Source organism: Microtus oregoni, unplaced genomic scaffold, assembly GCF_018167655.1.
Source record: "Microtus oregoni isolate MIOR12 unplaced genomic scaffold, Mior012 000080F_ref0000499, whole genome shotgun sequence".
Classification (NCBI taxonomy): domain Eukaryota; kingdom Metazoa; phylum Chordata; class Mammalia; order Rodentia; family Cricetidae; genus Microtus; species Microtus oregoni.
In genome coordinates, this window is record NW_024544538.1 from 2,336,650 (window position 1) to 2,353,297 (window position 16,648).

General features: G+C 39.2%; 1 protein-coding gene across 1 annotated transcript in view; it reads right to left on the bottom strand.

The window, feature by feature from the left end:
* Window positions 1–367: 367 nt before the first annotated feature.
* Window positions 368–16,648, bottom strand: part of Slc25a14 (solute carrier family 25 member 14) — a 39,812-nt gene continuing 23,531 nt past the window's right edge. The window contains 4 exon segments of the mRNA XM_041642852.1: window positions 368–793; window positions 2,365–2,445; window positions 6,830–6,965; window positions 8,267–8,391. Of these exon segments, the coding sequence (XP_041498786.1) occupies window positions 752–793; window positions 2,365–2,445; window positions 6,830–6,965; window positions 8,267–8,391 (384 nt within the window). The 3' untranslated portion in view covers window positions 368–751.

A 16,648-nucleotide genomic window follows, 5' to 3' on the forward strand; every position in this document is an offset into this window, starting at 1 on the left:
TGATTATGAAGACCTTAACTCAGACCACAGGGCTATTTTGTAAACCGTGGTTAGCATTTTATCTGCAGAACCTTCCAAACGATCCACTTGCTTACTTGTTTCACATTCTGGAAAGAACCACTGCCCTGATGTTTAGAAGCAGGTGGCATTCTGTGGACAAATTTGTGTTTTAAGAATCCCATCTCAGGCCGGAAGGTGGTGCTGCCGCCTTTAATGCCAGCACTTGGGAGGCAGAGGCAGCTCCCATAAATGTGTTGTAAGAGTCCAGTCTCAATTTCAATCACTTTCTCTGTTTCAGTTTCTAGAAAAGGCAACTTAGAGTTAGGAAAGAAGAGAGTAAATGAAGACAAAGTCAGAATGATTCAGCCAATAAATAGTTTAATGAGAACCAAGGTCTATAACATACATAGCAGGACCTGTGCTGGTCGCCTTCTGCTGTAACCTGTCTGGGGATAACCAACTGCATTTAACCCACATTTGAAAAGAAGGCCCTTTTGAATGTCACCCATCAGTATCCATCTTCACAGAAGACACCAATCTGGGGTCACACTCTCAATGTGAATACTTCCTCTTAGGGAAGAGGTAACACAGATGCATAAACAACCTTAAGTCATCCTACTACTCTTCAATAAGAGGACCCTCGGGAGACCACTGGTTCTGTAAACACATACGTCTTTGTCAAAATACATTAGGAACACAAAGGAGAACAGTAGAAAGGGCGGTAGTGTTGGGTCCATGGATTTTTCAGTTCTTAGATCTGAAGCCTCTTGAGCTGCTCGTATGTAATAAAAAACTGAAAAGTGAGTCATGGAAGATTTCTGAGTTGACACTGAAAGTTAAACCCATTTTGAAAATTGTACATTGCATTTTCTTAAATTAATGTACTTAGACTAAAGGGGGTTTCCTTCAAAGACTTTTCTTTTTAAACTGGATTTTAAAAAATATTTATTTACTTATTTATTTAATATACAATATTCTGTCTACATGTATGCCTGCAGGCCAGAAGAGGGCACCAGACCTCATTACAAATGGTTGTGAGCCACCATGTGGTTGCTGGGAATTGAACTCAGGACCTTTGGAAGAGCAGGTAATGCTCTTAACCACTGAGCCATCTTTCCAGCCCTTCAAAGACTTTTCTTAAGATGAGATGTGTTGGGCCACGCAGTGGTAGCACACACCTTTAATCCTAGCACTTGGAAGGCAGAGGCAGGCAGATCTCTGTGAGTTCAAGACCAGCCTGGTCTACAGAGTGAGTTCCAGGACAGATAGGACTCTTACACAGAGAAGCCCTGTCCTGAAAAATCAGGAAAAAAAGATAAGATGTGTTGATTGCCTACTATTTTCCATTATGATCAATGGTACTGAGCAATGAAAATGAATTATAATATAGTTATAGTTTTCAAAAGCAAACAGAACAAACACAACACAATACAAAACCCAATTCCAAAGAGAGAAAGAGATGTACTCTCTGTTCAGTCTACAGATTCCAGAAGGGTGGGGAATTACTTTTCAACCCTGCCAAGCTCACAAGTACACAAAGTATCCAGTGCATGGCTCTACCCATACAAGGCACTAAAGCACGGCTGAAGGAGAGAAAGGCACCCACGATAATAGAGTCCTACTTGGCTGTGGTTTTGTTCACTCTACCAATGCTTTGTGTCCTGCTGGCATTTTCTAGCTATTTGGGTCTCACAGTTAAGAACTCTAGACCACAAAAGCATGGAGTTTCCAGTGAGCATCTTCTATCAGTGTCACTAAATTTTGTTTTATTAGATTTATTTGCTTACTTATGTATTTGCTGGGGAGGACATGTGCCTGCCAGAGTGTGTGCATGAAGTTCACAGGACAACTGGCTGTGCTTGATATTTTGTTGTATTACATTTATTTGGTTATTTGTTTGTTTGTTTGTTTGCTGGGGAAGGTATGTACCTGCCACAGTGTGTGTGTGTGTGTGTGTGTGTGTGTGTGTGTGTGTGTGTGTGTGTGTATGTATGTGTGTGTATGTGTGTTTAGAGTTCAGAGGACAACTTACAGGAGCAAATTCTCTCCTTTCACCGTAAGTCCCAGAGATTAAACTCAGGTCACCAGGTATGGAGGTGAGCACCTTTACACACTGAGCCATCTTAGACATTTTGATTTAAAGAGGAACATCTGGCACATCTTTTCTGTCCCTTTAAGTATATGTATTTGCCTCCAAGGGAAAGTTATTTCTCTACTTGGTTCCATTCACACTGGTCTCCAATGGGATGCTTGAGTTTCTTACTTTTCTATAAAGGATTTAATAATCAAAATTATCTTCCCATAACCTAGAAATACCTGGGACTTTGAAGGACTGGCTTGTATTCTCAGTTTCTAAAAGGATACAATGATGTTCCAGGGTCCAAGTCGAAGCCAGTTTGGCCAAAATCCTTTATAGAGGGCAAAAAAACCCTCATGTTTCCACATCTGAGGTAAAGACATAACGAAAAATAGTGAATTTCCTTTTTTTTATTACATTTGACAACCATTTTCCATGCCCACTCCCAGAAACTTTGGCTACTATGAATGGTCTCTTTTCTGAAGATATACTTCATAGTCTAAATAATTTGAATCTAAATGCATCAAACCATTATACAATATTTATTTCTTGAGCACCCCACATATACAACACATACTTCTTAACTCTGGGAATATAACCATAAGTAAGAGCTGGGCATGGCAGTACATGCCTATAATCTTAGCACTCTGGAAGCAGAGAAAGTAAATCAGGAGTTCAATGCTATCCTTAGCTATACAGTGAATTTGAGACTAGCCTTGGTCTCTACATGAGACCCTGTCTCAAAACACCCTAATTAAATGTAGTGGGTCACAAACAAATAAAAACAATGAGAAATAGGAGTTGTTGGGTATTAGAAGGGAATTTTGAGGGAGCGGGACAGAAATAAGAGAGGATAATGCAAGATAATCGATTCAAGTACATTATATGAACATGTGAAATGAAATTGTGAGAAATAGTAACTTCCCAGGCAGTATGTCTGCAGTAACTAGAAATAGCTACATAAAGTGACGGCACACCTAAAGGACCCTATCCTTGTCATCCATGTCCTTGTGCAGCTCTCACATCATATCAGGACTGTTGAACAGTGCAGAAATTAACACTGCTAGATTATAAAAAAAACATTTGATATATAATGAGGTGTCTATTGCCTCCTCTCTTGAATTATTCACTCTGATGGAGACCAGCTGTCATACCATGAAACGAGGCCTACATCATAGGGAGCTGAAGCATTTAACTAACATCAATGAGTCACCTTTGAAGGAGATATGCTAGCCCCACTCAAGCCTTGATGATGGCTGAAGTCTTGGTTGACGTACGGCCTCTTAAGAGGTCTCACTCTCGAATCATTCAACAAGGCTGCTTCTTAATTCCTGATCCCCCCAAACTGGAAAAGAATACTGTACTTTTAAGACACTGAGTTTTAGAGTAATTTGCTATACAGCTATACATAGCTTATACAATCTGTGCCTCTACTGAATGTATACTCTATTGTGGTAAGCAAATACACACATCGTTTCGATAGATAGATAGATGATGGATAGATGGACAGATATTGGTAGATATTATATTGATACATATTGTATCCAGAAATGATAAAAGGGATGAAGAAAACCAAGGAAAGGAATAAGGACTTGAGAAAGTCACTTTCCTTCTCTGACTCTGTTTTCTACTTTTAAAGTTATTGTGACTCCACGGGATATTTCAGGTGAGTGTTTGGAGGACTATGGGTGACAAACAACATGAACTGCTGTGTATTGTGGTGCCCCGACTTACATAGCAGGGGGTCTCTATATGCACCAAATGGTCTCAAGAACTAGATGACTGACTTAAGGCCAAAAGCTGATGCCATATGCTGAATTCTGCCAAAAAGTAGTTTATATAATAGACAAATATCTATAAAGTAATGGCAATATGTCGGGTGTTTTGTCCGATACTGAAAAATGTTGTTCTGCCTTTCAGTGGTGAAATGAATTTTAGCACTGTTTTGAGAAATGAACACATTTTAATAAGATAATGATATGAGAAGCCAGATTTAAAAGTATCTCTTTTCTCATCCTGCAAATTAAGAACCTAGAAATAAGTGTCTTTATTAATCACTTGGGGATGGGAAAGACAAATAATAACATAGTAATAATACTATTGATAGACAGTCATAAATAATATGCTTCTACCAATGGACCTCCAGCAAATACTGAAACACTCAATCCAAAATTCATGTTTTAATTTTGAAAATTATCCAAAATAAAGTTGAGATGCAGATAACCTAAAAACATGTAATTAAATGACAAGAGACCTCAGAGATTATCCAATTATCATTATCTCAATTATCACACTAAAATCCTAATTGGTTTAAGATCTCCACCTACCAACTAAAATCAACTTTTAAGAATTATAAATCAGACTATACGACAATCCTACTTCAAAGTTCTCAGGTGGCTTTCATTCTAATTCTAAATGCTTTGTAGCGACCTCTAGGATCCTACATGATTTAGACTATGTCCCTGTCTGCAAATTCACTTCCTATGACTTCTTCTTTGCTTACTGTACTCAGCCACACAATCCTTATTTTTAACTCTAATAAAGTCAAACTCATTTCAACTCAGGCCTTTTATAATCTGTTCTTTATTTATGAAATGGTTTTCTCAAGATTTGCGTGTGGTCACCTCCTTCCCATCATCCAAATTATCAAAAAAAAAAAACCCAGATTTTATAGGGGACATGGTTTTTGATGCTTAGTTTGATGTGTATGAGGAAGAACTCATAGTATTTGGAGATATTAGGCTTAAATTGGTAGAATTCTGTGGTTATAGGGAAGCGTTCTTAGGATCATTAACATACAGATAGGTATATAACCAGAGAAGGTTTACAACATCTGGTCACCAAATCCAGACCCGGGAAGTCATCTTCGACACACCCTCTTCCCCACACATCTCCATATCATCTCAACAAAACTCTATTATTCCAATTATTCTCAATGATTAAATTCTTCTAACTAAATTATTCCTAATTCTGTCCCATCTTCTACATTCCCAGTCACACTGAGGCTCAGGCCTTCATCATTTCTCACTCAGATCACTACATAAAACTTTTAATCAACATTCTTATCTCCAACTCAATGGCTCTTTAAGTCAACTAGGTTAGAACCTTGCTGGAAATATAAATTCTCAGGTCCCATTTCTGACATGCTGAATTAATTCAGGTAATTCTAAAACATGTTAAACAGAGAAGACCTAGTCACTGTCCCACCCTCATCCCCTTAAATTAGTGGTCTTCAAACTTGGATGAACACACAACCACCTGTGAAATTCTAAAACTCTTAATAACCCAGGTTCTGAGTTGACTGATCTAAGAAAAACATGGGAGCTGTGAAATTAATGAGTGATTCCAATGTGTACCCAAGATTGAGACCCACTATCTTAGATACTATTTCCACAAAGACAGAGTGACGTACTTAAAATACAAATGGGACCTGTTTAAAGCTCTCAGTATTTCTAAGCATCTCAATATAATCCACTCAACCTATAGTTACTGATATCAGGAAAGTATCAAGCGTATTAGTTAAGAATGCTTCCTTAAGCCAAAAAGTCTGAGTTTATTGCAGCACGCCTATTTGCTAACTGTAAAATTCTAAAGAAGGTGATCCTTCAGTGCCAAAATATCTATCTCATGGGATAATGAGGAGAATGAAGTGACTGAATGCATGTAAATCTCATTAGAACAGCTCCTGTCATACAACAAAGCATTCAGCAAATGTGAGTTATTTAAAATTCTCAAGTATGGGCCATAATTTCCTACCATAGCGTTCTAGGTTTTATCAGTTATTATGCTATATTTATTATCTATTTGTAACTGTCAGTACTTTAGTAATACCTATAATTCCCTTTAGCTATTAAAATAGTACCTCATAAATAACAAATATATGTTCATTGAAACTGATAACAGCAGAAAAATCATATGGCCCCTTCACATTTTATCCCTGAATTCGTTTTTTATAGTAATAATGTAACCAATACTTCTGTAAACATTTATGATATCCAACCCCAACAGAAATACTCAAGGCAGAATGTGATCAACAGAACAACCTGGAACCTAACCCAAGTATTGGGTTTTGAAGCTTCTTAAGTACCAGGACTTCTACTATGGAGTCTCTCCTTATTTGAGGTTGGAAAGCATGGGATATAGTAATCCTATTAAATTTTTTATTTTATGTATAGGTGTTTTGTCTGCATGCATCTCATGCAACATGTGCATGCAGTGCCTATGAAGGCCAGAAAAGGGTGTTAGATCCCCTGGCATTATAGACAGTTGTGATGTATCATGTAGGTGCTGGGACTTGAACACAAGGCCTTTGGAAGAGTAACCAGTACTCTTAAGTGCTGAGCTACCTCTCCAGCTTCCTAATTAAAAAAATAGAATTTCATACACCAGTACTCATTTATATCATTTCCATCCCTCTTGCTCCCCTTTTAACTTCCCCTTCCATGACCTGGGATATATTAAATATTGATAGTAATAATTCTACACAATGCTATTATATGTATTACTATATGTATACATATATGTATTATATGTATCCTGTATTTTCAAGCATTCAAATTGGAATAACATTAAGAAGCACTATGCATTAGCAAATTTTCTGGGAGTGGTTATTTGCCTTTGGATGATTCTCAGAGGCTACTAAAAAATACACCTAATGGTTGCTTAATGTTCAGAATATGTAGCAAGAAGAATAAAATGTTCTCAAACATCAAAGAAAACAGAAACCGTAGCCCAAACCCACAGTGCACATACCTTTAAAATACCATCCAAAGTACCCTTGTAGAGGTCCACATGTCCCACTATTGCCCTCTGATTCATCATTCGTGTTCTCACCACGTCAACCGGGTTAGATGCCAGAGCCCCAGCCAAACCACAGGTAAAGCTAGAACTAAAAGTGACAACTAATTTAAGAAGATTATCCCTACTTCAATCAGTTGTCCACTGAAACAGAATTTAGGCTAAATGCAAAAGCTCTAATAACTCAGATCCATTAGCTAAAACCTGATAGTCCTTCATTATACAGAGAAAGAAAATCCTTTCTAATGAAAGGCTGTCCCTTCACATAGATTGCCCTTGGAAGGGGAAATAGATGGGATCTCCTGAGTAAACTATGGGCAGGGAGGGGGGTGCTAAAGGGAAGGGGATGGGGCATGAGAACATGAGGGGATGGGATTGTCAAGTTGGGGGAGGGGTGGGGTGGAAGAGCAAGGAAAGAGATATCTCAATAGAGGGCTCCATTATGGGGGAAACTGGATGCTATGGAAATTCCCAGGAGTTCACAAGGCTGATTCCAGAGAAGACTCCTAGCAATAGTGGACAGAGTGCCTAAACTGGCCTTCCCCTGTAATCAGATTGATGACTACCTTCATCCAGTAACTGATGGAAGCAGAGCAGAGTTCCACATTCAAGCACCAGACCAAGCACCAGTCCAGTCAAAGAGAGGGAGGAGGGATTATATGAGCAAGGGGGTCAAGGTCATGATGGAAAAACACAGACAGATAGCTGACCTAAACTTGCAGGAGCTCAGACTGACAGCTGGGGATCTTGCATGGTACCGAACCAGGCTCTCTGTAGGTGGGCGACAGTTTTGCAGCCTGGTCTGTTTGTGGGACCCCGACAGTATGACCAGGACCTACCCCTAGTGTATGAGCTGGCTTTTTGGAGCCCATTCCAAACGGTAGGATGCCTTGCTCAGCCTTGATGTGGCCGGGGGGGAGGGGAGGGGGAGGAGGGGTAGGACAGGAGACACTTGGTCCTGCCTCAATTGAATGTGCCAGGCTTTGATGACTCCCCATGGGAGGCCTTACCCTCCTGAGGAGTGGATGGGGGTGGGCTTGGGAGAGAGGGAGGAGGGGGGAAGGGGATCTGTGGCTGGTATGTAAACTAAATAAAATGAAATAAAATGTCATACTGAAACACATAATCTTCTAAAATGAATATATACTAATTAAATAATGAGAAATGTAAATAATAGGAAATGTCACAATAAAACCCACTATTTTATATAATTAATACATAGCAATAAATTTAAAAGTATCAAATATTCAGAAGGCTTGAAGTATTGGTGACAGGAGACAAGTATTAAGGCCGTGAATATCAGTTATAAATCTACCTGAGGACATCAGTAAAAGAGGCTTTTTATGTTCAAGCTGCTGAATCTGGAAAATGAATTAAACACTGCTCACTTACACAAAGTGTGTTAAAATGGTGTCTCCCAGCATTCCTGACAGTATCAGGTGCTTCTTGGTAATATCATAAACTGGCAACTCTACTCCCACCACGATGGCAGCACGCTGAGCAGTTGGGACCACGCCCTACAAAACCAAGGTGATATCAGACACCTGAGAAATACTGAGAGTGATATATATCTTAAAGTGAACAAAAATGAGTCGATGATGGAAATTGCCAGAAAAATAAACTCTGAAATGTATAGTTCATTCTGTCAAATAAGTGACTAATGCTGGGATGTTTCTAATTCCCAGTCCACATGCTGTACTACAAATAAAAGCATTCATAACTTCTAATGCACAAGAGACAAAAAAATTGATAAAATATGTTAAGTTAAACTTCACCATAATTAAAAACTTGCAATTTAAAAGATACCATGAAGTGAGTGAGAGAATAACCCACACAAAGGAGAAATACTTGAAAATCATAAAGAATTCAGTCATTAGAAAAATGTACATCAAAACCACAATGATAGTCAGGCAGTGGTGGTGTGTGCCTTTAATCCCACACATGGGAGGCAGAGGTGGGTAGATCTCTAAATTTGAGGCCAGTCTGGTCTACAGAGTGAGTTCTGGGATAGCCAGGGCTACAAAGAGAAACCCTGTAGGAAAAAAACCACTCACAGTGACATGCCATTTCACACCTCCTGGGATGACTGTAGTCTTTTTTTTTTCTTTTTTTCGTAAAATAGGAAGTCTTGGTAAAGGTGTGAGGAAACTGGAGCCCTTACCACTGCTAATAAGTGGATACAATGGAGCGCCAGCATGGCAAACAATTTGTCATCTCCTCAAAGCATTAAACAGAAAATTACCAGATGACCTAGCAATTCCATTCATAGATATACACCCAAAAGAAATGAAGGAACATTTTCTTTTGTTGTTTTTGTTTTCCAAGATGGGGTTTCTCTGTGTGACCCTGGCTGTCCTGGAACTCACTCTGTAGATCAGGCTGGCCTCAAACTCACAGAGATCCGCCTGCCTCTGCCTTCCAAGTGCTGGGATTAAAGGTGTGCACTGCCACCGCCCGGCCTGAAAACACATTTACATGCAAAAATGTACATAGCAATGTTCATAGCAATAGCTAGCATATTATTGAAAAACACAAAATAATACAAATGTTCATTATCTAATGAATAGATAAATAAAAAATATAGCATATGCCCAAAATGGAATTGCTATTTGGCCATAAAAAGAAGTGATATTCTGGGACTCAGGGCTTAGCTCAGTGACAGGATATTTGCTTCGAAAGAGAGGAGAGAAGGAAGGAGAGTGTGCATATCTACTCCCTGAAGACTGGCATCATACAATTCCACTTGGATGAAATATGTGAAGTAAGCAAGAAGAGTAGTGGCTCTATAGAGTTCTGAGGATTGGCACTGATGGGAATGACTATTAAATGGTAGGGAGTTTCTTTTTGGTAGTGAAATTTCCTCAACTTAGACAATAGTGATGGTGGCATAAATCTATGAAACCACCTGATAGAACTGTATATTTTAAAGATAAAAATTTTTGGAATATGTGAATTTTCCTAAGAAAGCATTTAGGACAAAATACAATGATAAAGGAAAAGGCACTGAAGAGGGCAGAGTTCAGTGGTACAATGGCAAGTCAGACATCTCCATCCATAGGACTCCCAAATTAATGAGTCAGGGCAACAATGGGGAGCCTGTATGATGAGGACAGAAAGAGAACATGAGGAATCAAGAAAGAGGTGAAAAGACAGGCAGAAAGACACAGAAATACAGAGAAGTGAAGCAAAGAGACCAAAGGAACAGTTCGCAGCTCTAGCACCATCAAGAGGGTGGGAAATTAACAAGCAGTAACCACACATAAGCAGTAGAGTCCAGGCAGCCCAAGTAGCAGCTAAGTGGCAGTCCTGCGAGCCTTAAATCAAACATGGAGATTTGGGTTGACACTGAGTGTTCCTGGATGGCAGGCTAACATGGGAGAGGCAGTCCACTGCATCACTCCCCAAATGCTGGGGTGTAATAATCAGGTACCATCTTGAGAGGGGGCCTGTTGTTTGACTGAGCTATTCTACAGAACTGAAAAATGGGAAATCACAAGCTCAGGAATAGGGATACCTAAGACACCTAGAGATACCCTGTCACGGTGTCTGGATGGAAAATGCCCATCAGAAGAAGCCACATAGAGAGCGAATTAGACACAGACATACTGAATTTTAAGTGGAAGGAAGTGTGAGGCATGGAGGATGAGGATGGAATCTGCTCCCATCCTCCACAGTAAGCAGTGAGTCCTGTCACCCATGGATTACATCAGAGGCTGAAAACTCTAAGCTCTTACAGAGGACCTGAGTTCAGTTCCTAGCACCTACATCAGGTAGATGACAACTACCTGCCTTCCAATTCCAGAGGGATCCCCCTACCTCTACTTTGATGTGGTGAGTCCTCTCTGTGTGCTGTGATTGCCACTGATGAATAAAGAGGCTGCCTTGGCCTGTTGATAGGGCAGAACTTAGGTAGGAATGGAAGACAGAACTGAATGCTGGGAGAGAGAAGGGCAGAGTCAGGGAGATGCCGTGGATCTGCCACTGGAGATAGACGAGCTTTGCCAGTAAGCCACTACCACACGGCGATACACAGATTAATAGAAACGTGTTAAATTAAGATGTAAGAGTTAGCCAATAAGAAGCTAGAGCTAATGGGCCAAACAGTAATTTAATTAATGCAGTTTCTGTGTGGTTATTTTGGGGCAAAGCTAGCCAGGTGGCCGGGACGAACAAGCAGACCCTCCTCCTACACTACTTTAACCTCCAAAGGCATCTGCACTCACGAATACATACCAATACATAAATATATACAAGTACACATAATTAAAATAATAGAAAATGTTTTAAAAATAAATAATCACGAATCCTTAGGAAAAAATAAATTTTGATAGAGCAGGTAAATAAGAATTAGGAGAGAAGAAACAAACACCATTAACTTTTTAAATGAGGTAATGACTAAGATAAAGAAGGTACAGATGAGTATATATGTTTGCAATAACAATATTTTTTGAGACAAGGTTTCTCTGTGGATTTGGAGCCTGTCCTGGAACTAGCTCTTGTAGACCAGGCTGGCCTCAAACTCACAGAGATCCGCCTGTCTCTGCCTCCTGAGTGCTTGGATTAAAGGTGTGCGCCACCATCAACCCAGCTGCAATAACAATCTTAAACGCAAATGGTATTTAGTCACTACTTTAAAAGCCAGACTGGCTATAAGAAATTAAAAGAATAACAACACTCAAGTCCTAATTGTTTGTTATCTGTAAATGACTTGCCTCACTAATAAAGACATACTGAGACTAAATGAAAAGTAACAAAAAATGAAATTCAAACAAAGAGAATCTAAAAGCAAACAGAATTATTTATTCCCATAGGTGACAAAGCTGATTTCAAAACAAAATTATTAAGAAAAACTAAAGACGGTCCCTGAATGGGGTTATGGCTTAATAGTACACTATTTGTCTGGCATATGCAAGGCTCAGAGTTCAATCTCTAGCAAAGATAATAAAAAGATGTTTATCACACATTAATAAATAGAATAATCAACCAAAAAGCATAACAACTGTAGATATACATGCACCAAATATTGGTATAGCCAATTTCATAAAACAAACACGGCCAACATAAAGTTACAAGTAAATACAGATACAATCATAGTGAGTGACTTCAGTAACTCATTGCTACCACCAGATTTCATCTGGGCAAAATAGTAAAGAAACCAGTTAAACAACAATACAGATAAAATCGACAAAATAGACATACACATCTACAGAATATCTTCCCAATGGCTGTATAACACAAATTCTTCTCAGTAGCCCACAGAACTTTCTACAAAATACATCATATTTTAGGCCATAGAAAAAGTTTAAGGGGGCCAGACATGGTAACACCACCTTTAAATCACAGCACTCGGGAGGCAGAGGCAGGCAGATCTCTTAAGTTCAAGACCAACCTCGTCTACATAACAGGTTGCAAGCCAGCCAGGGTTATATAGTTAGACTCCTATCTCAATTACAAACAAACAAACAAAATATCCTATGGAGCTAAAGATGGCTCAGCAGTTCAGAGTACTAGCTGCTCTTCAACAGGATTAGGTTCAATTCCATCACCTATGTGGCAACTCACAAGAATGTGTAACTCCAGTCCCAAGTATCCAATACCCTTGCCTGGTGTCTGCAGGCACCAGGCACTATGTGGCAAATAGACATACGTGCAGGGAAAATATCCATACAAATAAATATAGTTTTTTTTTTTATTTTAGTAGGGGCTGGAGAGATGGTTCAGTGGCTAAGAGCGTGCACTGCTGTTGCAGAGGACCTGAGTTCGATTCCCAGCACCCATGTCAGGTGGGTCAAAACTGCCTGTAACTCTAGTTCCAGGACATCCATTAGTACAGCTTCCAAGAGCACCTGCAAACACACACAGATACAAACAATTCAAAAATAGTAAAACTAATTTTTTTAAGTAAGGGGCTGGGTAAATGGCTCAATCAGTGAATTGTTTGTTATACAAGCATGAGGACCTGAATTCAACTCTCAAAATCCACTTTTTTTTTTAAAAAAAAGAGGGGTGTGGTGATGCACACTTGTAATCTCAGTATTGAGGAGGAAGAGAGAAGACTCCCTCCAGTGAGGGGCCTGGTCTCAAAATAATGAAGTAGACAAAAGAATGACATCCAAAGTGATTATTCTCTGTCATCCACAAAACGCTTACACACACCACACACACACACAAGATATTAAAGCAGAAAGGGGATAATCTGTGACAACGAAGGGAATTAGATGCAAGTAGATACAATAGGGATGAACATAATCAAAGCATGCCATATGCATATATGAAAATGTCAGCACAAAACACCTTTTCTATAAGATACACTGACAAAATTTTTTTAAATGATAGGCCTGGTGATATAGTCTTGGCAATTAATCCCAGATACTCATGATGCTGAGGCAGAAGAATCCTAAATTCAAGGCTAGTGTTGATTACAGAAAGAGTTCATGGCTAGCCTTACCAACTGAGTGAGACCCCATCTCTCAAACTTCTTTGCATAGGATATACAAGGCCCTAAACTCAATCTGAAATACTAGAAGAAGAATTTCTCTAAGCAAGGTGAAACATGAGTCCACACTCATTACAATGACAAAATAATAAAAACATTGGCAGCTGGATGTGATAATGCGCACCTTTAATACCAGCACTTGGGTGGCAGAAGCAGGTAGATGATGTGGGATATCCTTCTATATGTGTGTTACTTTTATTGGTTAATAAATAAAGCTGCTTTGTCCTATGGCAGGGCAAAATATTGCTAGGCTGGAAGGGATATATAGAGAGAGCAGGTGGAATCAGGGAGATACCATGTAGCTGCCGAAGGAGGCAGATGCCATATAGCTTCCCAAGAAGCAAGAGGTATCAAACCACGAGCCTTGTGTTAAAATATAAAATAACAGAAATGAGTTAATTTAAGATGTAAAAGTTACTTAGTAAGAAGCCTGAGCTAATAGACCAAACAGAGTTGTAATTGATATAGTTTAGGTGTGATTGTTTGGGTCTGGGTGGCCAGAAATGAATGAGCACTCTCTACCTACAGGTAGATCTCTGTGATTTCGAGTCTACGTAACAAGTTCCAGGCCAGCCAGAACTACATGGTGAAATTTTGTCTCTTAAATAAAAAAAAATTTAAGAGACAAACAAAAGTCAGTTAGGAAGGGAAAGTTTCCAGTGTGACTCCCAGAATTTGAGGATGAGAAGAAAGGATGACACTAGGGTGAAAGAAGTGGAAGAAGCTGGGGAAAGGGCAAAGGAAAGCAGTTCTTCCTTTCCAGGCCCTTCTGCAGTGAGAAAGAAGTGAACCAACAGACCACAGGCTGCTGGTAATGCACGACAAGTCAGATTTTTGTTGTTATCCCAGTGATGGGAGCAAAGACAAACAGATCCCTGGGCTTTCTGGATACCCACTCTAGCCGACTTAGCGAGTTCCAGGCCAATGAGAGACACTGTCAAAAAAATGGTAGATGACACTTGAAGTTGTCCTGATGCATTTTTTAAAATGCATGATATGAAATTATATCAAGCACTCCTATTCTACTTGAGACAGGGATAGTGGTGCCACATGCAGTAAATCCCTGCACTCAGGAGACAGAGATAGGTGGATCTCTGTGAGTTTGAGGTCAGCCTGGTCTACAAGAACTAAATTTAGACTAAAGGAAATATACTGTTCAGAAAAGATTAGAATGGAATATATTAAAGTATTCTCTTTGTAGGATTAGAAATAAAGTAATTTCATTTGTGCTTTCCTTTTTCCATTTTTACTATATTTTAATTTTGTGTGTGCCTGTGTTTGTTATATGTGTAAGTACACATATGCATGCTACCCCTGTGGATGCCACAAAACAACTTGCAGGAATCAGGTATCTCCTTCCACCACGTGGGTCCTAGAAATTGAACTTGGATAATCAGGCTTGGAGAGAGGTATCACTGCCCAATGAAACATCTCACTGGTCCCTCATTTTTATGCCTATCATTTAAAAAACTACAGTGAATGTTTTGCCTTTATAAGTTTAATTGAACATTACTCCTTTTGTGTATGGCCAGGGGCGTGTGAACAATCCTCTGGTGCTGTCCACCTTGACTTTTGAGACTGGGTCTTTCCCCGAGACCTGGGCCTCACATATTAGGATATACTGGCTGGCTACTCCTCTCTGTCTCTCCAGTATACTGGGATTGAAGCACACACAACAGTGCCTGGCTTCAGATATTTTTTTATGGGGATTATGGTAATCAAATTCAGTTCCTCATGTTTTTACATCAAACATTTTACCAACAGAAACATCCCACAACCCGCATTACTCCTTAATTATGTATAAGGGATTTGTCAAGAACACTTGCAAAATAGAGAATCAAGGAAAATCGATAAACTTTAAGAAATGAAAATAACATCTCATGTAGATGATTGTTTTCTGAAGCAACTTTTATATTAAAGTACTTCATCATCTCTGAATTCTCAAACCCCATTTTCAGGTCATGAGACTACGCCAAGGTTGATCTTGCTGACCTAGCCTACCATTAGCTTGTTCGACGTCTCTCCCATCTGCTTCACTCTGCTAAAAAGAATGACCATTCCCATGGAGACCAGTAAGATCCTATAATTTAGGACTATTGGCTGACATAAGTCCACAGATATTATTTATGTAGCTTATAGAACATTTCTAAAAGATTTAGTTAGTTGTCAATTAAGGGATTTCACATAGATATGCAAGTTTCTAGTTTCTCCTGAACAGTCAAATCACAGGGCTGGAGTGATGGCTCAGAGGTTAAGAGCCCTTGCTGCTTTTGCAGAGGAACCAAATTCACTTTCTAACACCAACTTTCCCTAACTCCAGTTCCAAGGTATTCGGTGCCCTCTTCTGGCCGCTGCTGGCACTACATGCATGTAGTACACTTATATAACATTCTGACAAAAGACACATAAATATAAATAAATAGAAAAAAGAGAAGCCAAAATTCAGCCACATGCAGATTCCCACTAATGCACGACAGAAACAGACTACAACTAAGGAGTAGCTATCCTCTTTGAACCAGTAAGGTGCACTCCAGCTCACTAGAAAAGCCTTACCACACAACTGTCTCTCCAAATCTTATATAAGTTCCATTTTGCTGCCAATTCTCCATATGGAGGAGTTAGGCACACCATGAAATATTTTCAGGACCAAATGTTACAACCAGGCAGGAATATGAGACAGACTGAAGGGATCACATATTGGGGGGTGTATTTCTTTGTTGAAATTTTTAAAAAAATATTTGAAACAAAATTGGAGTTTATTTTAAGAAAGGTTTCAATATAGATTTGTGTGCAGGCATAGCAGGGACTGGAATGTATAGATTCATGAATGCTAGGAAAAAAGTATCCACCACTAGGATATACTATTCTCAGAACTATATTTTTACAGGAATCCCAGAACTATATTTTTACATGTAAATAAAATATGCATATTGTTGTGAAATAATCTTTTTGTACACTGTGAAGATGTGTCACTCAGACTGGTTTAATAAAAAGTGAACAACTAATAGTTAGGCAGGATTTAGGGAGTAAAGATAATGCTAGGAAAAATAATGAAGAGATGCCATAAGACGGAGAGAGAACAAGATGGGCATTACAGAGGTGAGGTAATAAAGCCACGAGGCAGAAAGTAAATAATAATGGGCTAATTTAAGTCATAAGAGCCAGTTAGAAACAAGCCTAAGCTATCAACCATGCCTTCATAATTAGCAGTAAGACTCCATGTCATTATTTGGGGGCTGGTTGGTGGGACAGAGAAAGACTCGCTACATATGGGACCG